The 23,274-nt window shown below is 41.5% G+C and overlaps 1 protein-coding gene across 1 annotated transcript in view; it reads left to right on the forward strand.

Annotated features, from left to right (window-relative positions):
- The first annotated feature begins 4,532 nt into the window (after window positions 1-4,532).
- Window positions 4,533-23,274, forward strand: part of luzp2 (leucine zipper protein 2) — an 88,959-nt gene continuing 70,217 nt past the window's right edge. The window contains exon 1 of the mRNA XM_076288141.1: window positions 4,533-4,677. Within this exon, the coding sequence (XP_076144256.1) occupies window positions 4,616-4,677 (62 nt within the window). The 5' untranslated portion in view covers window positions 4,533-4,615. The remainder of the gene's footprint in view (window positions 4,678-23,274) is intronic.

Raw genomic sequence — 23,274 nt, forward strand, 5'->3', positions numbered from 1 at the left:
CCATCATCTCCAGACTGCAGTCTAGCAGGCCTAGCTTCTAACGTTAACGTTATCTCCAGACTGCCAGTGAATTCACCGGGTTGGTCAGTTGCTAAAGAACTTTGTTGGCATTGCATCGGTTGTAAAGACACAGCTCTGTGCGCAGTTTTCACGGATCATCATTGCCCTTGGACATTTTCAGCTGGTTTGGAAATTGGACTAATTTTAACATCACTTTTTCCCCTTTTAAAATATATTTTCTTTTTTAAATTTGTTTGTTTGTTTTGTTGTCTGTCTTGTATGTCTTGGTGTCACGGGTACCCTGGCGACTACGCCGCTCCGTCCGGCATTTTTTTTGTATTTGTTATTTTTTAAATGTATTTGTCTTGTCTTGATGTCATGGGTACGCTGGCGACTACGCCGCTCCATCCGGCATCTTTTGTCTTGTTGTTATGTGTCTTGTTTGTGGAGCGCTTTGGATTGCACTATGTGCATGTTAAATGCGCTTTATAAATAAATCTGACTTGACTTGACAAGTCTCCTCCAAGTGACAATCATATTATACACAATGCTGAGAATAATTAGCATCCTCGTTTATCTTACTTACATTGAGTTGACTGTGTGGCTTAATCCACAGATGTGGTAAAGCACTGTTTCGTTATGGTTTGCTAAGGAGTAACCCATTGCTTAAAATAGTGGAGGGCTGGGATGAGAACATTGTGTCAAATCTTCGCATTGTATCGCAGAGTGATTTGCAAAGTCTGAGTTGAAATCAAAGATTCTAGAACAGAGCTCTGTTCTAGAATCTTTGGTTGAAATGTCCAGGGATATTCCAACTCATGGAACGTATCTCGGCCAATCAGAAACAAATAAATAGTTCCATAGAACCCAATTGTTGTATAATGGTTCTTTACATGAGTGGTTCTTTTTTTAACACGTGGTGTAGAATAGGGTCATTCCAAGTATCTCACCGTGCCATTATCCACACAAACTCATATCATTACAACAAAGATTTCTGTGGGTATACGATTTCTGTGGGTATCTGTGTTACACAGCATGTGAAAAATATGGCCTTAACTTCCTTAATATATTTTATACAGATATCTCCTTTTAAGTATATAGGCAAGCAAACCAAATAAATATTATTCATGATTTGATGTCAAGTAAATTAAGTCCTTTTGTGTAACTAATTATACATGCGTCTCCCTCAACAGCATTTCAATGTACCATAGTCACATGATGTTTGACTCCAATTCCTGATATTTCTGCAAAATGAGACAACCTACAAACACATTTAGTAAAATCTTTGATCCTTGAAATCTATACTCTGGACAATGGTAGCCATTTTCAAGAGTATCTGTCAATAAAACTGCATGCCAACTGATGATGTGCTAAAGTAACAACACATTAGTATTTCAGGCATGTCAAAACAAGATCAATTTGAAGATAAAGTCTTAGATATCCAAATGACTATTCAGTAACCATGGCATCGTAGGATACATCCTACAGTACACATTAAATTATTTTGAGGGCAGTATTAACAACAGTAAACTAGTATCACAAAAACATATATTACAATATGCATATTATAAAGAAAAACATGAAGGCTTTAAAGAATTTGAGCAATTTGGTTCAACATCTGTTGTCTAAAAGGTGCTATATAAATTAATGACCTTGACCTTAGCTTAAACATGTGTGAAAAACAATGTCTTGGCTTTGGTGCATTCTCAATCAATCCATTGCCTCGTGAGAGAGAAGCTCAACGGAGTCGATACAAAGAGTGAACAGCAAAGGCGAAGGTATTATTTGTCGAACTGTACATGGATTTCAGGAGAAAAGCCACCGACTTGTCAGCTCTCTCAGTTCAGTATCAAAATCTAAACAAGATTGCCCCTGGATTGTGTACTCTTGTCACAGAGCGCTGGAGTCATGTTTGAGCCTGTAAGGATAACATTAAACTACCCTTGGTGACAAATAAATTGCACAATATTTTTCCCTTCGGTATCAACCTGGCACCATGTCCACTGTCATATATTAAGCTTTCTCTCTGTACAAGATGCTCTCATTCATGTTGTAATTCAAGTACAAATACTAGGCTATGTCTGTCCAAATACACGTTCTTCGACAATCCATTAGAGTGTTGGGAGATTGCTCTCTTCCAAGACACAGCAAATGGGCTGCAGACAAAAAGCGAATCAAAGTTCTAGCTTAATAATTAAACACTTGACTTTTTTCCTGATGGCCTTGGGGTCCTATTAATCTGATTAAACTCCTTACCAATAATTGGCCACATGCATATGCAAGTTGTTTGATGCGAAGCCTAATGTTGATTTAATAGGCCATCTTATTACCTTTGTTGGTCTGCCGGTGTCTTAGCAGAAATTAAAATCTAGCTCTTTTTCAGAGTTATTTAAGTCTCTGTTTTAGTGGCTGAAATCTGATCTGCCCTTCATCCTTCCTCCACAGTTTGATGCACAGCGGAGTTAGACCACAGAGCACTTCAGCTAGCTGGTGGTGTGAATTGGGTAAGTCCAGTCTCTCATGCAAACTCGTTGCAGTTGAAAAAAAGCCCAGACAGGGATCAAATAGGATTAGGAAAGCTTATCTGGGCACAGTTACATTCACACGCAGTCATTTAGCAAGCATGTTTATCTGAAGCGATTTACACATTGAACTCAGCACCTTGGTATTAACCTGCTACTGCCCTAGCCGTTCAGTGACGGAAATACAGATTTGGGGTAAGTAAAAGAGCACAGTGGCCATAGGTGATGGATTGTGGAACAATTGATTCTTTTCTACATGAAGGATATAGCTGTAAAATGAACTGTGGATGTGTGATCTCCCTCTCCCTCTCTCTGGACATTGATTACATCATATGGCCAGCAAAACCTCAAAGACTATAGAAGCCTATCTGTTGAAATAGAGCAAGTCCAACAGCTTGACCCATTGGCCTAACCACTGAACCAGTACATTCAAAGAGACAGAAATGCCTACATGTTGTTCCAGAGCAAAAACTCTCAGAATGAGAAATTAGTTCTTGTGGAGTCATGATCCAACATAAGTCACATTTTCAGATGTGGAATTTTTGCCAATTCATTCTAATCAATAAAGGTTTTCATCTTCAACTTTCTCACTCATACATGTCAAATGCATGGTAATGGTATTCCCTCACCAAAATGATCGATTACCCCCACTACATAAATCCTGTTGGCGCATTTGTTAGCTCAACCTTTGAGGCTTCTCTAAACTACGTAGGATTAAAAGAGGATCCGTCACACATGCTTCTCTCCCTAATGCGCTTGTGATGGCTCACTAGCCCGTCTCACAAAGTTAAATAACCTGACATGTGACAGGTTTCCCGTCACTCTTCCCTGCGGTAACGCGGGCCGTTTTCTGGCTGATTTGAAGTGATGATTAAGACAGATCATCAAGGTCCACTGAGGACACTTTCTCGGATCCTCCTGTAGGTTATGGCCCAGAGCACTTGATATGGGTTACGGTGTGCGCCTCCTTACCTCCTGCAGGTCTTCTAATTAGGCAAAAATGAGACGGGGAAAAGCCATGGAGAATGAGGCGTAGGAGTAACACTATGGGACAATAGACTCCAAACTCCATTAAAGCTGTAATGGAAATCATTTATCATGCTTTTTATTATGTGACCTCAACCTTAGCGAAATCCCCTCACCATTTGCCAAGTACTGCTTCATAGCGTATTGAGGTCTGTTTTTTTTAACCAAACAAAAAGTACTGGTTTTCCATTAAATTACACAGACAAACAGATCAGCATGTGTAACCCGATGGGCAGAGAAAGGGAGACATATATTACAGCAGTAGAGACAGAGACAAAGTGGGGAAATAAGGACTGAGCGATGGGTAGTATTTATCATCAAAATCCTTGCCCCTTCTTTTCAAACAATATAGAAGAGTAAGGAGAAATATATGACATCAATTACTTTGATGGACAACGCAGGCAAAAATGACACCCTAATGAACCCCCCCATCAAAACATAATCGCAGGGCAGAGTCAATCATTTACCATTTTCTTGCCAGAGTGACCCTGGTTTACGTGTGGCCCGATAATCGCCTCCCCTGTACCCCTGCTGCTGGTAATAACGCTGCCTGATTGATATCATGGGAGAATGCATTACCAGAAATTCATCACACAACACAAGGAAAAGCGGGGAAGAGAGGCAGGGGGAAAAAGCCCTGAGAGAGCCAGTGGCTGAATTGGTGCTGACATCACATCGCCATCTCAAATCATCCACCGCTCCTCTCCTTGGATCTCTGCCCCTCCTGTTTCTGCCCATTAATAAGTCTGTCCGTCTCCTGGCCTGTTATTTAAAGCCAAAGAACCTCCCTCTCGCGCAGCTCACTGTGTTGCATCTGTCCGCCACCGCGAGCAAGACCGAGAGAGAGGGAGAGTGAGTGAGAGAGAGAGAGAAAGAGAGAAAGAGAGTGAGAGTGTGTGTGAGCGTGCGCGTGTCTTCGGGGGCGTGCGTGTGCGCTAGTGAGAGAGAGCGACTGAGCAAGGCGAGAGAGCGAGCCAACAGCCAGAGAGAGGAGAAGTGTGCAGTCGAGAGGGCTAAGAGAGAGAGAGAGAGAGAGACGCGGAGAACACCGAGAGCAACACAAAGCTATGAAATTCGTCCAAGCTGTTTGCCTGCTTCTTCTCTGTCCCGTTTTTAGCCTCAACACCAGGTAAGAAAGAGAAAGACGCAGTGATTTCTCTGTGCTTATAGTCTCTCTTTTAAGGATAAGCCGGTACGGGCGCCTTCCTTGGCTAATGTCTGATATGAATCTGTGTCTGTGTTCAGTCCTGTTGGCTGGTTTAGCTGCTGTCTCCGGTAGATATCTGTGTGTTCCGGGCTTGCTGTCATTGAGAGAGATTGAGAGAAAAAGAGAAGAAAAGAAAGAAGAAAAGAGGCTTATCCTCTCAACTTTCCTCTCACCGTACTCCTGTGTCTGTGCTCCGTGTTGCTTCACTGAAGAGGTGTCCCTTGTTCAGTCAAGGTGATAAATTGACGGAAATGTTCCAGTGGCTTTGACTGAATGGGAGCTCAGAAAATGTCCGTGGAAATCATGCGTGCAAGTTTTTAATCAGTTAGTGTTTTGGGGTAACTGTGGCAATGTTGGAGGTGAGGTTTGTGTGTGTATGAGATTGTGAGGGAGAGAAAGAGAGAGGAAGAGTGCATGTGTGTCTGTGTGTGTGTGTCTGTGTAGAATAATGCTGCAGAAGAATTCTGAGGATGAGAAAAGAAGAGAGAAAGGGTGAAAAACAGGAGGAGTCATGCACAGCAGAGGGAGTATTCAGGATTAATGATTAATTAAACCATTGATAAAATCTCACCACTTTCTGCTTTACAAAACATCATTCCAGTGGTAATCACTTTCACAGATCGCAGATTTTTCTTTTCTTTTCTTTTTCCAGGAGGTTACAGGCCATGAGAAATCGTACATATCTAGTTTGCTAAAGTTATTGCCTTGCATATCTCCTCTACGCAGAGATATTCTTCTCAATGGTAATTCCATGCAGAGGAAGCAGCTTGGATGCACACCAAACAAAGCCACCCTCCCACAATCCCACCCACCCAGCTCACACCTGCTCCCTCGGTCTCATCCACACTCACATATGCACATGTTTGCAAATCTGAGGATAACTAATGGAATGAACAATCAGCAAGCAGAGACGGGACTCAGGAACACCGGTGTGCAGTTTGAATTATATTGCAGTTTGGTAGGTGCTTTTAGGTTTTAGATAAAGATTTGGTCCATTTGTGTTGGAATATGGGAAGGTGTCTGAAAGATCTTCACAGGGAAGTCTCTGACAGTAGAGTCAGGCTTGTTTGTTTATTAGTGTAGTATCTCCATGGATCCCTTTTTTTTATTCAGCAAGAAGGTTGAGGAAATGTTTTGATCATTGTCTCTCTGATAAACAGATGGCTTTGTTTAATGTGGTGTGACCCTAAACAATAATTTTGATTTTACTAAAGAACATAAACAGAGCTAAGACAAAGGAAAACACAATAGGGCTGTATTTACATGTACACACCCATGTGCGCACAAACAAACAAACAAACAAACACACACACACAGTCATAAACATGGCAACTAAGTGGACTAGCTCCTGATTTACAAATAAACCCATATATTGTTTTTTATTTGTTAAGTCATCTGAACTTTATAGATTTTTCCATCATTTGCATCTCATTTAGGTGGTTCGCAAACCAGAAACAGTACTGTAAAAATAACACCTGCTCCACAGTAATTAAAGCAGGCAGTATATTATTCTCCTATAAAAACCAAGTGAAAATGAGCTGTTTCAATTGCTAGTCTATATACATCTGGCCATCTGACACGGTCATTAAAGCTGAGTTAACGTGATTCTCGCACACAGCCACTGACCAAAGTGATGTGTGTGAATGACAGACAGGATGTGTCTCATCACCTTGACACTGTACCTATTCTAGAAGTTTCACTTTTCGTCACTGTGTAATAAGCAATCTGGTTCTTCAGCTTGGCTTTGGGTGAATGATGAATTACTTAAGAAGATGGAACCTGTTTTAATTGCGAGTCCAATCAATTTATCAGTGTTATGTGTACACTGTTTACAATACACAAGTATCAGAAAGTTCATGGAGCAATTGAAGTACTGTATGGGCACTTAAGCACACGCTTCAGTGCTTAAGTTTAAGGTTGACCTTTGGCTTTTGGATGCACTTGTTAGTGCCACATAAATACATTTTGATATTTTAGACTATGGCTTCATGTGTCAGCATGGTCTCAGAAAATTCTGGCAAACCGGCGCTGACATCTTCTGAATATGTATGAGTGAAAATGTGAAGCATGACTGCAAACACAGATTATTTACATGAAATGTAAATACACTGCTCAGAATGATGGTGTCTTATTATAGGGGGATATGGGCTTGCCTCTGTGTTGGTGGTAATGTCTGTCATTTCAGGCCATCACTCACTGACACAGAGTCTCATATTTTAATAGCTTGGAAATTCTTGGTTAAGTCTATTCACTGAAGCCTCCGAAATATGATAAGGTATTCAATTTAGCCTTTGTGTGAATAATGATTTGGGAGCAGTGCTTCACGGTGAAATACTGAAATATGTCATTTGGTCAACTTTAAATGAACCCTCCTATAATAGGATGGCTAAGCCAACCAGAGGCTAACTAACATATGATCGCCTGCCTCTGTGTTGTAGTTGTTAGGATCGTCCCCATTCGTTTCACACACAAACCTTAAGACTAACCATTTAGTCACATACTGGCATGGAAATGCAACAGTTCTAAAACACCTACAGGGAAATATTGACAAACAATTAACTTCATCACACTCATGTGTACTTTCTGTGCCGTTTTCAAAGCTTAACCCAGATAGGTGCTGCTCTGTTCAAATGTATACTCTGCTAATGGTACCCTGCTTACAGCCTATGATTAGTCTGAAGCAAAGGTGCCCCATTTGGCATGTTTATTTCCCCTGATGCCGAAGTTAGCAGTCTAAGCCAGATATGCGAGCACAGAGAGGGAGCCTGGCCAAGGAGGGGGAATTAACCCTCCAGAGAGCAAAGAGCCTGACTACTGTCTGCGATCCTTTCACAAGTGCTGTTTGGAGGTGATTTCTCGCACTAAAGCTCACCTGCTCTCCAAAGTGCGACTTGGGCAAGTGAATCTCCAGGGGGTCAAGTGAAGGGAAAATAGCAAACCGCCCTTCTGACAGAGCCCTTGATGTCCCAGTGCTGTAAAAGACAGACATCTGGTGTGGTTGTATAGCTATGCCTGCAGTGAACCTTTCATTACAGGTAGAATATACGGTGTCTCACCATAAATGTTTGTAATAGATTTCTAAATGTGTTTTTTTTTACTTGTTTTAGAGTATTATAAGTTGAAAGGACAATTTGTTTACTTGCAAAAACTGTAAAGAAATGCAAAAATATTGTTTTATTGAGCTTTTTAAAATGACTGCACACTGTTTGTTTTATAAGACAACAGTGAAATATGTATGCTTTACATTTTGGACTGTATGTGGGCCTATGAATATAACTTGAGTCTATGACAGGCCACTATAAGCATGGTTCAGTCAGCCAAATGAAAAATCTACCAGCAATAAAATCCCTTGACATTATGAAAGTTGAACAGAAACATTTACTTGTTGAACGAATATATTTTAACACACCAAGGTAATTTCAAAGCCCTCTTCCTGCCAAATTTCCCCTAGTCCTCTGTCCTCTAGTCTTTCCTACCCTGAAGTTGATATAATTGAAATTCACAGGGCACATTGTAATCAGTGTACCATAGCGCCACAGACAACCTGACAACCACCAAAAGGGATCACAATCAACAGAACCTTGGGTTATTCATATTATATAAATATAATAAAAAGATGTTATAATTTGTGCTGATGACAATGATAATTCATGGCCACATCAGGAAAATGCCAATACTTGCATTAGTCCTAACAGTACATTTAATATCCCATGCTAATGGTCCCGTATTCCTCATTGATGATTGCATCCCACAGGGCTCCTTGCATTGGTTTGGGAAATTGAACTGTATGCTTGAAACCACCTCAATTTTTCATTTTCGTTCTGTTGATGATGCTGAAATATGAGCGGGAATCATGCAGAACAGACAACCTGATATTATAGCAGGGACCATAAAGGCAGATCAATATACATTATAGGGGTTGTGTGGGATTGTGTTCTGTTTGCTGCCCAGAGAATAATGAATGGCGTAATAGGATTTTAAAGGCCCAAATAAATAAATATCCCACAGGGACTACTACTGAAAAGTGGTAAAGGAACACAGGGGATCTGAGTGGGTGAAAGGGATTTGAGGAATGCTCTTTCAGAGGGAACGTTGGTGCCACACATCAAATGGGCTTCCGCTGAGTGAAAAGGAAATCGTTTAAAAAGGAACTCAAGTTTTTTCTTTTCTTCCTACCCTCAATGTTAAACCCTTGGAAACCACTGTGTGAAATGGATTCGAGATCCGTGTGAAACCATTTATGTGACTGTGTTGTCAAGGTGCAGGGTAACTTTTAATTCTTTTCAGGTATGTACTGCTTATGTCATCAGAGTTCAGTGAATCAAGCAGCCACGAGAAAGGTGCCATATCAACCACACAAAACATTAGATCACAGATGACCAAAAACGATTTAACCCAACCCTTTGAAACGAGATAGAAAAGTCTCCATTCATTCACATAATGTGACATACAGTACCATACCAGTTGCAACAAATGAAAAACCTGGATCAGGCTGCATGCCACATATAGACTGAATGAAACTCACAGAGGGTCGTATGGAGAGTCATATGGTGGACTCCACTAGGTGAATGAAGTCCTTACACGGACACTGGGCTATGATGATAGCAGCTCTTCTCGTTCCAATGGCTGTGTGAAATTGGCTGGTTTTTGGATCTCTGTCCTCATATGCTCAACTGGACTGAGATGTGGGAATAGAGTAGCTCTCCAAAAAAGCAAAAGCCTTTCCCACCTCGGCCGCAAAACCCCATTCCTGGAAGATGTTCCTCTGGAATTATGACATGAGAGAATACTTCCGAGCAGAAGTAATCCATTCGCAGATGGCTGAACTTGATTGGCAGCAGTGCTCAGGAATCCTGTGCCATGCTAATGCTGATTCACTTTCGTCAAGGGACCCGGTTATGCGCCGCAAAAAAACGTTCCCTCTGTCATCACGTCTCGAGCATCCCCTGCAGAGATCAGCTCTCAGGCGGTCCTCTCCGCGGCCCCTGGGCAGACCATCGCACCAGCACTGCATGGAGCCAGTCAGCCAGTCAATGCTGTTTTACAGTCGCCTGGTGTTCAGTGTTTTCCTTCCTCCGCCATTTGTGGTTTCTCGTTTGAGGTGGGAGTCGATGAATTACGATGAGTTGTGCTTTCGTTTATGGCCACACTGTTGTACTGTCTGCAAAATTCATGACCTCCTCCGCCAGCCGCCTTTGTCAATGAGTTGCTTTAACCAGCTGCCCTGCTGGTAGCCTGGAGTCCTTTAGGTAGCCTACAAACCAGACATGTTGCACACAATGTGCACAGAATCATGTGCACAGAATCACAACTAGCATGTAGGGAACCACTGTACTTAATCTAGTCTAGACATGAACTTAATATTTAGTCTAGGCTTGAGCTTCATTTCTAAGCCTGCAGGAAATGCCACAAATCTCCCGTACACTATCTTCTGTGTACGTATAGGCATTACGCCATTAGGCCATATACTTGCATGTTTCTATTTGCCTCCACAATGCATTCTTTACAGGTGAAATAAGACCACATTTTCAAAGCACCAAGCAGAACAACACAGACAATATATTTACATAACAGCATATTATGGCTCCGAAGGATGCATTCAGTATTATCTTCACTGGAGAGTGATGAAAATGGTTGTTTTTATTACTTGATCCATCACATACTTCACACTGAGTTCATTTACGACATTTCTTTATAGAAGATGCAGGAAATTCTTTTGGAAAACAACAGAACGGTTGCATTTCGCCTTTGTCTAAGGAAATTGTTAAGAGCTTACCCCACAATCAGGATTTGTATTGACCTATTGTTCCTTTGTCTTATTGGCAGTTTATGTTTTATGAAAATAACCTTGAATTTCCCTCAAGAGAAAATCTGGTGCCTGTCACTCAAAGACCTTTTTCTCTGCAAACCTGGCAACCGGATCGTGTCTGTGAATGTGTGTGTTTCAATGTGCATCTGTGTGTGTGTGTGTGTGTGTGTGTGTCCGGGGGTTGGGGTGGGGGGAGCTGCAGGAGGAGGGGTTAGAGGCCGGAGGGGCATGTGAATACATGGCCTAGCCGTTAGTTATTTTTATTCTGCCATCAATCAAGCCATCAGCCTCAATCTGGGCCTCTTGGTACCAAAGTGGCTTTTTTTCTAAATTGAGGGTGACACTTAATGACATTGACAATGACGTGGCACTTCTTTGGAAGGACGATGCAGTGTTTCACTGTGAGTGAGCAAGTCCCACAATATTAGAGTCACGTACAGCCACTTGTGTCTGGCTTACAAAAACACAACCTGATGGAGCCCAAAGGGAGGACACGTCATGGGAAAATCTAACTTGGCGACTGGTGTCACAAAGCACACATTACCATTAACCATTAGTATGCCATGACTTCAGAACACCATGGAAACGAATGAAGCGATAACAGTAGCCATGAGAGGCTTTACTAATGTATCTAATGACATTTATTAAATATCTTGAGAGGTTTAATTAGAGTTTACTGTCTGTTAACAGTAGCCATTAGATGTGATAAATGTATTGCTGAGGTATGTTTTCATACTGTACTATCAACAGTGTTAACACTGACCGTGACCGTAAATATGAGATTGCATCGTTGTACAACTCTCGGTATCTGACTAGTTCCTGAGCACTTCATCTCATATTGCTATCTAAATTGTGATCGTGTCTTTTATTCACAATTTCTGCACATGCCTTCGCCAGCCGTCTTGTTTCCTCTCTAATGGGCCTTAATTGGTCCCCCATGGTAGGAGGCGAAATGCTCAAAGGCGTAGCTCACCACTGATTAGCGAGATTAAAGAGAGTGAGAAGAAATTGGGTTGGGCATGAACAAAGGCGAAATTCATAAATAATACACATTAAAAAAAGTCTCTCACCCAGACCATGAAAACAAAGCCATCGCAGCCTGCAAGGCTTCTCTCCTTTCATGCGAGGCTTGGGCGACTCTTCTAGTTGAAGTGATGGAAAAGGACCGATGGTTGACTTTGACCTCGCTAAGGTTATAACTGCTTTTCTGGGGTCCATGTGAACTGTAGTTCACCTCTATGGTCATTGCTGCTGGGGCAATTCATCTCCCCCCACTTACTTTCTCTCTCTCTTCCTCTCTCCAACACTTCCTCTTGCCTGCATGCATGCATAGAAGAAGGTTACATGCTGAACAGGGTTACCATCATGTTCTTCCATGCTTTGTAAATCATTTTTGTCACGTGTACAGTTTGTCCCTTGAAATAATTCAAACTCACACTGGTACAGAAGTTGTGCCTGTACATTTAACATCATTATTGTACTACCAATCCGAAAAACCTGGACCAGAAATTATTAATTAGGTTGAACACAAAGGGTACTCCCATACAATTGTATTCATTTCTTTGGTTTAACAAACTCCAAACTTCAGCCTGAACTTTGAGTTGGCAGACCTCAAAACTGTATGTCGAGTTATTGATGTCAGGATGACTGAAGATTGTGCTGATTGGACTGCCTTCAAGGTGAACCTACAAAGCTAATATCAGTTGATTGCTTATAATTGGATTCACAATTCCACACAAAAAGAGTACCGGTAGACGCGGCCTTTATTTCACTTAATTGGAAGATTATTGATCCCTTGTTTCTGCTGTATTATTATAGATATTTTCAAACAGAATCACCTCTATTCTAACATTGCTTCCTTCCTGGAAAGACCAACTTTAGTCCAACTAACTAAATGGTAACACTTTACGGTAAGTGTACATGAATTATCATGAATTCATGCATGAATTAATTCATGATTTATGAATTACTTCATTCCTTTATATCTTACAGTATGAATCATCAGGAATTTACATGAGTTCATAATCTCTCATTCATGAACAACACATAAACTAAAGCATTAGGTATGATGGGTATACCATTATTATTTTTTTCTTAAGCATGATCATCATTACATGATTTTAAAGTTAATTGCTCATGAGTTCATCATGTCTGTGGCACCTCAGCTAAAGTTGTGAATAATGACATGTGTTTAGGGAGCTGCACAAATTGAGTTCAAATCAGAATTTAAGTAGTGATGACCACATTTTTGGCAGAAGAAAATACAAAAAAAAGAATGAGCATGATTTTAAGTTGTTAATATGTTTGGAAAAATCATGATCATTCTTAATAAATGCTAATGCTTTAGTTGATGTGTTGTTCATGTATGAGGTTACGAATGATAGACTGAACTCATGTCAATACCTGATGATTCATGAGATGTTAAGGAATTAAGTAATACATAAATCATCAATTAATTCATGCATGAATTCATGATAATTCAAGCACCCTTACTTCAAAGTGTTACCAACTAAACTAACGTAAACTGTAATGAAGATTCTGTCTAAGTTTATATGTCAATTTCTCAACAATTTCAATCCTTTTATAATACATTTATTGATTGAGACTGCAGCCTGAACATGCTCCATATTACAGTGAACAGCTTAGGGAAAGGTATAGAAATTATAGAGTCCAAACCTCTTCTCCTGAGCACTTTTGAAAATGGATCTTCCATTGTGAAGAGTGCATTATCCTGGAAAGAAAATGCTTTATTTGAGAAATGTTGAGAAAAGTGATAATAATTTAGGTTTACCACCAATACACCTGCAACATTTACACATAGTTTCCATAGTAACAGACTATTTTGACTTAACTGTAACAGCAAAATCCTTTATTTTCTGACAATATACCTTAGTAGGTTGCTCAACATACTTTCCGGGATTGCACATCCCTTAGATGGAGACATGCACCGGTGTCCACATTACAGAGTTCACCCAATTAGCCAAACAGCAGTACAGAGATTGCCTATTTGAGCCGTGTGAAACAACGAACCACATGCATTAAAGGATGACAAACAAGACAAGAAAATGGCCTTTCAAAAACAAATAGCTGTTTTCACTCTCACTCCTTTTGCACACCTTTAGTCACTATTTTTAAACTGGAGAATGATGCTGTTAGCAGAGAGCTAACATTTCAGGGGAGAGGTGCTGTGTTGTTGTCATGTTGTGGGAGGATAGCGCTGGAATGCAAGCCTGCTTTGCCTGACTGACTTCATGAGAACCAGCGCTACCAATATGGTTTAATGAGTGGGCCTTATTTATTCATGGAATTTCAAACGGAGGCCATTGAACTGAAAAATCTTTTCTCTCTCTCTCTTAGATTTTGAGTGAGAAAACACGAATAGCACATAGAGGCCAAGTGTTTTCTGTGATAAAAACTCGACCACAAAAACACTGCGGAGTAAATCCAAGTGGTTCTCATGAGTCGTGTAACAATTAAAGTTGCTGTACACACTCTTCTCACAAGGAAACAATACAGAGAAAAATGCATTCCATTTCTGTTATCTTTCAAAGATTACTGTCTGCCATGGAGTCAAAGACACTTGTCTACACATTCTTATGTTGCCTCTGTGTGCATGTCAGTGAAGTCTATCCTTTTTTACATTCCCTCGTCGTATTCCAAATGTCATGCCTGTGCTTCTTTAGTGTGGGACTACATAAATCTGAATCTTTATCGGCCACCTCGCACTCCTGATGACATCTGGATGGATTTCGTTATTTTTATCTCATCTCTTCCTCTTCATTTTCTGTGTCCGAATTCATCTTGGCTGACAGAAGTGGGTTCTTTGGAGTGCATATCGCACCTCACTTTGCAGTCGTTTGCAGGGACACTCAGCTCCGATAAGTTCCCCCGGAGTATTCCTGAAGAGCGAACATTTTGTGACCAGTGGTCCTCAAGTAGAACTGATAAAGTCTCTCACAGGGCTGCCTGCTGCAGCATTTTACCTTTGTTTTCCCATTGTAAGAGCTATGATATTATGTTTTTGTTTTTTTTTTGCAAATTAGGTATATATCGACTTCAGCAGCAAATTGGCACACATCTAAAACACACATATCCTCCTCACCTACTCGCATCTTTATCTCGTACAGAGCGCAAGCTATTTCCCTCAGAGTACTGTATACGTAATATGCCAGGAAGTGTTCTGAATTCATAGGCGCTCACATTTTCCACTTGGTTTTCAACCGTATCTCACGATGAGGGTCAGGAATCCCCACTGGCAACATATAGCCTCCGCTTTATGTTGTGCTTTTCCCCTCGCTAAATGTTTAGAGAGCGTAAGGAGAGTTGTTAGGAGAGGAAAGTAGCCAAGGCTGAGGCTGTTGCTCTCACTCTGAGCAGCCTTGGGTTATATAACCACGTGTATTGTGTCCTCTTTGACAGTTTTTTAGGATGTAAGTTTTTTTTTTATTGAATTTGTTGTATAAATGAAAACATCGCTGGTTTTAATGGAAGTGCATTGAGGCGTGTTGTGCTGTGGCAATAGCCTTATCTGAAGGATAATTTGCACTATGTCTTTGTATCTGAGGGGAAAAAAAAACAAATTAAGAGTGGGTGTCCTCACTGCTGATTGCAAGCATGTCTTAATGCTTGTCTGTCTCTTAGCCGGCACCTCACATGTGAGCGTGTGTTTGTTCATTCCCTCCAGTGTGGCCTTTAGGGTGTTGAGGTCTTGTTGCCACGGTGAGGGGTTGCCGTGGCTTTGGGTAGTGGGTGGTGAGAGGGTGTTGTTGTGTTGCTGAAGTCCACAGCTCCCATTTGCCAGGGCTGTCTGTCTGAATGCTCGCTTGGCTGAGCTGCATCTTGGTGACGGCGTTGACAGAATGACGGGAAGGGTGCACCCGGGTGAATGCCAATGTGGAAAGCTCTGTTTCTAGAGGATCCAGCACACAGAGAGACACAGGCAGACACACACATACGCAGTCCAGTTGACGAGGAGTGCATCGGTTCCCAGCTCAGCAGAAGCTACCCATGTGCTTGGACAGACACATCCAAGACGTTTCAGGAGGATGATGCCATGCTACAATGGATTAGTGCAACAGTACATTAGGCTCATAGAACAGTAATCAGAAGTGACGAATGAGATTCAACATGTAACAACAAAACAGGCAACAAAACAACCAGTGTACCAGAAGAAGTATGCAAACAAGTGTTAATCTAAACAGTGCCAATGTTTCATGCAGTTGTGGGTGTGATGCCTAATTTCATATCAGTCTATGAAAGCTTTTTAAAATGGCTGTTTAGAAATATTCACTATCTACTGGTTTTTAATCAGCAAGTAGTTTGTGCAATGGTAAAGCATTTTATCTCATGCCACAGAGAGCAGTCTTGTCCAAACTGCCCTATAACATACATGTCAGTCAGACTAAATTAGTCAGTTGTCAACCAGCCTAAATTAATAGTGCTTCTTGCTTGATCAACATGATTTAGTGTTTTCAGTGTGGTTGAGTTTACAGGCTTTCTGTTGAAAAAAAAAAAAAAATAGAAAAAAAGCTTTATTTTTTAAAAGGGTTTACTTTTTAAAAAAGTTTCTCCTCATATCGCTGATCCTGACAAGAAAACTGTATTATTTTAACTGTATTATTAAAAACAAAAATGTTGAAAAATACAAAAATACTGAACCAACAACACTACCTCTACTTTCTCTTCCCTTGTAGAAGCATATTTATTACTTAGAAAAGAGGGTACTCGCAGGATGTGCTACTGAAATTGGCTTGTTGGATTTGCTGAGCTGCAAGCATTTAGCAAGTAATTGATAAGTAGCCATGGAAATTTGGACACAATCTGCTAGTGCAGCCCTATTAGCCCGTCAGCAGATTGCCGGCAGGTGTGTGGAATGATTACAAAATTCAGGTGTGCCACCAACACCCCAGGGCCCCATTTGAAACAGGCAGAGTCGTAGGACAGACTGTACTACAATAGGTATGTCCAACACACACACACACACATATATTCAGTTCCACTGAGTCACACACACACACACAGACCTGCGTGCACAGGCAGATACACATGCCACACAGTCAGACAGACAGACAGACATACACACACGCACAAGGACATATACACACATACCACACAGACAGACAGAGACACACACACACACACAAGGTCATATACACACAGCCCTGCATGCACAGGCAGACACACACATACACACACACACACACACACACACATAAGGACATACACACAGAGCCCTGCATGCACAGGTGCCCACAAGCAATCCATCACTGCACTACATTTATTAATTGTTTCACCATGGGCGCACTGTGCATAGATGGCAGAGTACCCAGGCACTTCATGTGGCATAATTCCTGTATACATGTATACACACAGGCACACCGCACGCATAAACAACCCAGCAGAGAAATGTCCAAGCTGAGCTTACATATCTCTTTCCATACGATGATGTGGTTTTCTAGTTTCATTACTGCTTGTGCCACTCTCACCAAGAGAGCGTTTTACCCGGCCACTGAGTACAGACGTGCAGCCACATGTCAGTCCGGATCATAGCCGTCTCTGCGGGCATTCTTCCATAGGTGATTTTTCACGGTGTGATGTATTTTCTTAGCCTAGAAATCTAGACGCACCCTAGCGGCGGCACATTAATTTGCTCAGCCTGTACGTCTAGTATCAAACCATAGGGATTTCTATTGGCTGACGCCGTGGACGTCATCCAATCACAGCGCTCTATTTTGTTAGAGAGTCTTAAGGCGGGCTTAACACGATAACGACAGTCCTGCGACGGTGAACAACAAGGAAGGTGGCTATGGCGAACGAAGATCGGTTGTTTGAATCGGCGTTGGCGTCAACTTTGGAGGAGTTGGACTTGTGCTTTTCTTTGAAAGTTGAGCAACACAATGCACTTAAGTCATTCCTTTCGAAGAAGGATGTATTTGCCGTTTTGCCGACCAGATACGGATATGGTCGTAGCACTGGCCTATTGCATGCCTAGGCAGTTTGAAAGACAATTCTCTGCCCGCCCCTTGGATTAAGCGAGGTGAATGGTTCGATTCCAGACTATACATTTCAATGATATAGGATGGCCCGCCAGGCTAGTATTTTCTGGCTTTTGTGAGTATTTTGATTATCTGTATGAATGAGAGTCAGAGCTTACTCCATTCAACCCCCAAAATGAGAACGATCCACCTGTGTGCCGATTTTATGGAAATTATCCTGCTCAAGAATTGATACTGTAGCTTGTGTTTAATAACAACAATATTCATCTCATGGGGAAAAATGAATTCATGCATATTATCCAAAATAAACATTAACTGACTACTTTGGAATTCGGTATCAATTTCTACCTCTCTTTTCAGAATTCAAGTTAAAGTTAAGTTCATCAAATCAGGTTTCATTATTCAGGGGTAGTCTTCCCAAAGCTGTGCAGTTCTCTGTCCAGGAAAAGCAGCCTGACCTAACAGGCTCTCTCTCGACTGACACAGTTTGGACATTCAGTATTGAAATGATTTGCAATAATCCAAGATGAGACAAAGCCTTGGACAGGTTTACGTTGGTATCAACCTAAAATATGGTGACATTTTAACTCTGTGTGAATGAATGGTGACATTTTAACTCTGTGTGAATGCAGGACTGTCCTCTCGAGAGCCATTCCTCTTGAAACTGTTGTCATGTGCCAGTTGCTTTTTGTGCTCTACCTCTGCCAAATGCCGTGGCATTTTTCATTCTAAATCCTGCTCTAGTAGGAACATAGAATAAGTGTTGGACTATGAAGTCAGCATTCATTAAATAGATGCCTGTCTGTAGACGGATACAAATCGCACACAGAGACTGCTCACACAAGCATTTATATAGGATACCACAAGCACAAAGGCATTCCTATAGAATGTCAGCAGTTCATCATGTTCTCTTTTGAATCTATATTCAGGGGTCACATTCAGCATGGCTCACAAGTGGTTTCATAGTGTCAGCACATGCCCCTGATTCTGCCTCTTGCTTGCAGACATTTTTTTTGCAGAGTAGTGCTTTGTACCTTGTTTTGACACAAAGTTTTATTAACCAAGTACCAAATCAGTGCACAGTCCAAAAACACATTCTATTAATTAGTCTATCTTGAATGTCCTGTGTGTATTGACAGCATGGGTGATTTTGTGTATAATATTTAACGTTTCGCCACTGACGGATGGCTGACTACCCACCCCTTACCCAGAGGCGGCCACCGATGTGGAGCAGCCCATCTGGCTTTGGTGGGCTTCGTTCAGATGACCTTACCAATCTTATCTGCGATGCTGTCTTTCACACACAACATGGCAACATGACAGCACTGGATCTGAGCACATCCTTACGAAATTAAGCCCCAAATCAAGATTCAGCTGATAGTTCTTTGCCTATGTTGTGAAGAGAGATAAAGAGATTAATTCAGATGATCACCAGGGCTTTCATTAATCACCCGTTTTCCTCCATCACACTATTCAGCTAATATCACGCCTCTAACAGGGCTTAATAGCAGGTATTTCTGGCAAATATCTGAAATAGTCAAACATTAGTTATAGTTTAGGGGCTGTAAAATCTTGCCTGTGGTTTAAACAAGTGGTGCAAGCAATATCTGTATTCTATTCATCCTGTAGCTTGCAAAGGCACTTGCAAAAGCAACAATGTTGTAAAAGCAGAGCCAACAATTATAAGTATACAGTACAGTGAAGTTGAGAGTGATGCTTTGTTAAATAGATGTATATTACTTTCATTTGATGGTGTGATGACATGACCAAATACTGTGTCATCGCTGTGAGAACTTCCATACAAATCACGCAGCTACATAATAGCAATAGCTCAAGGTCATGCTGTCATACAGTGTATCAGCATAGTAGTGGTATTTTTCAGCATTGGCTTGTGGTCTCATAGTTGAGTCACAGTGTGTGCAATACAACAGCAGCAATGAGGACTGAACTAAATGCCCTGTATAACTATGAGACTTTAGGAACTCGGCAGAAATGATCACATACCAGACTAAAAGTAAGATAGTAGGGACCATGGAAGGCTATTTTGAAAAAAAAGACAGATCTAAAAGCTCTGTGTGACACTGTAATACTTTTAGATAAACCTGTAAAAATATCCATAAAATATAAAGGCAAGTATCAGTCTCTGAAAATTAATGGTTAGAGGACTTTCTGTGACAACGTAACTTTTCACAATTGCATAAAATTAGATTTCTTTGAAACAGGCAGTCAGGGTGGGTGATGAAACTGGAGATAACTCCATCAGACAAAAATTATTATAAAATACAATTAGGATATATAAAAATGTAATCGCTATAACACAGTTGGAGTTATGAACTGATCTGAATGTCCAGCTCCTCCAAGTTACTAAACCGTTTAACATACAGTTTTTTATAACTACAGACCCTGTGTACAGCTGCAAATTTGTTTCCAATCATTTTGCATTAGTGCTTGTTAAACACTGTTTTAGGTACATACTGGTGAGGGTGCATATCTGAGTATTCATTCTGTTAAGTGACTATGGTCTTGTATAATGCATTATACAACCGCCATCAACCTAAATACCTTCCTTGGCTGACAACAAAATCTGAATATAGGGTCTGGTAACATGGCAGCGGAATCCCATTAACTTAATGGATGAGACTAATAATAAAACGTTACTTCTCCCCTAACTGGATTAGCAATGATCATGTGTTTGCAGGGATTTGCTGTGCTGCTAGACTACAGAGGTGTCCCGCCATGCAAAGCCTTTAAGCAACGTCATCTCACATCACTGCTTTGTCAACAGTGGATGCTTTCTCTAGGTCAAGCAGATTAAAGGTTAAAGGAAAATTATGCATTTTGAAAGGATCATTTACAAATGTTTACACTACAGCGTGAATGGATAACAGGCATGAAGTGACCAGATTTTGTACGCTTTACTGTGGGCGATGAGACTATTTCATTGTAGCCTTTTGGCCCCTTCGAGTCCAATAACTCGTAACTCATGTCCTCATTGCAGGGATATGAAAAGGCAACAGCTTAGTCAAATGATATTGTGGGAACAATATAGTCCATAAAAAGGACCCTAAGCTATCTGAACCTCTCATAACGCTGCAAGCTGGATCCACTGCTTAAGATGATGCAGCTGATACTGTCATGGCCAGGACACTGTTTACACATGGATCTGAATTTAATTTGAGTATAAGCAGATGTCTTGTAAATTGACCGTGATTTGGCCTTTTGCTGTAAACTGTACAAGTTCAAACAATAACCACAACAAATTGTCAAAAAATGCAGTTTACAGGAAAAGACAGAGTGAACTGAGCTTTTTACCATGGTGATCTAAGTTCCAGGTACTAATGTAGTAACAATAATGATGAACTGACTCAATGGAATTCAGAGCCAACCATTACCATCATGGTAATCATTAATCTCACCATTAAACAAACCAATTGATTCCAAAAATGAATTTGGTATGATAATTTCACAGTACACCTATGGATACAGCATGCTGGACCAGTTCATGGTCTAGCAATGACATTACAAGGGCGCTGTTTTAATTTCCCTGCCGTGGTGTCCTTGGTGCACCAGCAGTTATCACCAGCAACCAGCAGGCCTTTTGCGATGCGTAGGAGGACAGGCTGCACCCCATCTCCGGTCCATTTGAAGAGCCCGGGCCAAGAACCTGAGACAGCAGAAGCTCCATGCTGGCGTCTCCCCTGGTGCCCCCAGGCCTGGACCAGGAACAAACAGACGGACATATGTGCCCCTGCGCGGGGGGCAGAAAGGTTCCTGTGAGGTGGTTTCCGGGGCACGGTGGGGCCCCTGCTCAGGTGCAGCCAGCAAAAAGGGTGGACGCCGCAGGACAAGGCGCGCCACTGTCATCAGCGAGAGAGTAATCAGGAAACGCAGCAGGCCTCAATCAGCTCTGATGTGCTTGAATCCGTAGGGTGTTCCTACTCCTTGTGGGCTGAACAGCGTGCGCATATGGCTCGGAGATCCCTCAAAACAAAGTGCCACCGGATTAAGATATGAACATATCTTACACAGCCAACATTGAACCTGTTAGTTTATGGCAAGTCATGTGTTTTTTTATGCTTCTGTATCTTACACATGAATGTTGACAAAACAATTTTGTTTAGTGACTATAGGATGTATTGACGTTGATATATGATGTAGCAGAATGTCATTTATAGGTGAAAATAGAAATCTAGGCTGTCAGTTTTATAAACTATCGTCTAATTCTGGTTTTGTTTTTTGGCACAATATGTTCCCGGCAGCTAACCTGTCCGTCCGTCACCTTAATGCCTGAGGTAGATTGCACTGTTTTGCTTCTTTTGGCAATGTTTTTTTGTGTAATGTGCTTATTTATCTGCCGCGACGGGGTTTTAGTGAAAGTGATGGGTCTGTTAGCTTGCGTGACTGACAAAGATCTTCAAATCAGGGCACCTGCCTGTCAGTCGTCCTCCTCCCCTCAGGGATGGCACATTACCACAGAGCCAGCGAGAGCCACTCCACTCTCCGCCTTCTCCCCATGCATCTCCCTCCACTGTTTATTGTGACAGCAAACCCCCATGGGTGCATTGATTGCATCGACCCTTAAGGGAATAGAAGTACATATTTATATTCCGTAAGCTTCTGTTCAGGGTATTGTCTTATCCCTTGGGTCATAGCCTAGCTTTAAATCTACCCCTCAGGTATTTCGGTGTGCTGCGTCACAAAGGGAAATGCAAAGCTTATTTTCATGTGTTTTTTTCACCTTCCTGAAACTGATCACAGAGATATGATAGCTTTTGGTATTACCATACTGAAAGCCTACCTTATATCACAAGCTTCCTGCTACTGCTAATGGAAAACAGAATTCAAATAGGATTTATTGTGAAGCATAACTGCCTCTTTGCTTTTAAACTAGATGAAGACAAGGCCTTGGTCTTTTTCTGCGAGTAAGACAGGGCAAATCGGATTAGCTTCCTGCTGCAGCCTCACAGGAACCTGGTTAGCAGAGCCCTGTGCTAGCTACCTGTCCATCCCTGTGTGCTCCCTGTGTAGCTGGAGGCCGGCCAGTGGAAAATGGGCATTAGCAGAAGTGGCTCAGATGTGTCATACGTCAGACTGTGTTTAGGCTGGGGAATTCACCTTAATATTTTATAATGTTGCCTAATGCCATGGCTCCAGGCTTCCATTTTGAGCTATCTTTAACCACAAGTGTGATTTCCTGAAGAAAAAAACAAAAACAAACAAATAAAAAAACACACACACTTCATAAGCTTATAAAGTGGATTTACATCACCTTTTGGGATACGTCATACTTCAAGTAACTCCTGTCTGCTATGAGCAAATGAGGCAGACCTACTTAGCCAGCAGAACTGGCCCTGGGTCTCTGGAGGGGAATGTGCCTCCCTCGACTGAACCCAGCCGACCACCACCAGGAAGGAACCGTGTTACCTGTCCAAAATGACCCCAAGGTTGTGGCTTTGTATTCCGATGTGAAGTGCAGAATGGGAGGCTCAGATGTGCAAGAGATACATTGGGAAGCAGAGACAGACACCTGATATGGTGTCTTCCTCTCTGCCTGGTCCCTAGTGTCAGTGTCCCAGATGAGCCAGAAGTCACATGATACGGAGTGATCTAAACAGCAAAATGTGATGGGCATCCAGCCAACTTCCATGTGAAGCCTCGGAGAGAGCGTGTGGAATATTGACTGAAACAGGAGTGAATTTAATGAACAAAGGAACC

This window comes from Alosa pseudoharengus, unplaced genomic scaffold (genome assembly GCF_046254945.1).
Source record: "Alosa pseudoharengus isolate Yale_2024_CS ecotype anadromous, Long Island Sound unplaced genomic scaffold, YU_APseudo_1.1 YU_APseudo_1.1_scf_16, whole genome shotgun sequence".
Lineage (NCBI taxonomy): Eukaryota > Metazoa > Chordata > Actinopteri > Clupeiformes > Clupeidae > Alosa > Alosa pseudoharengus.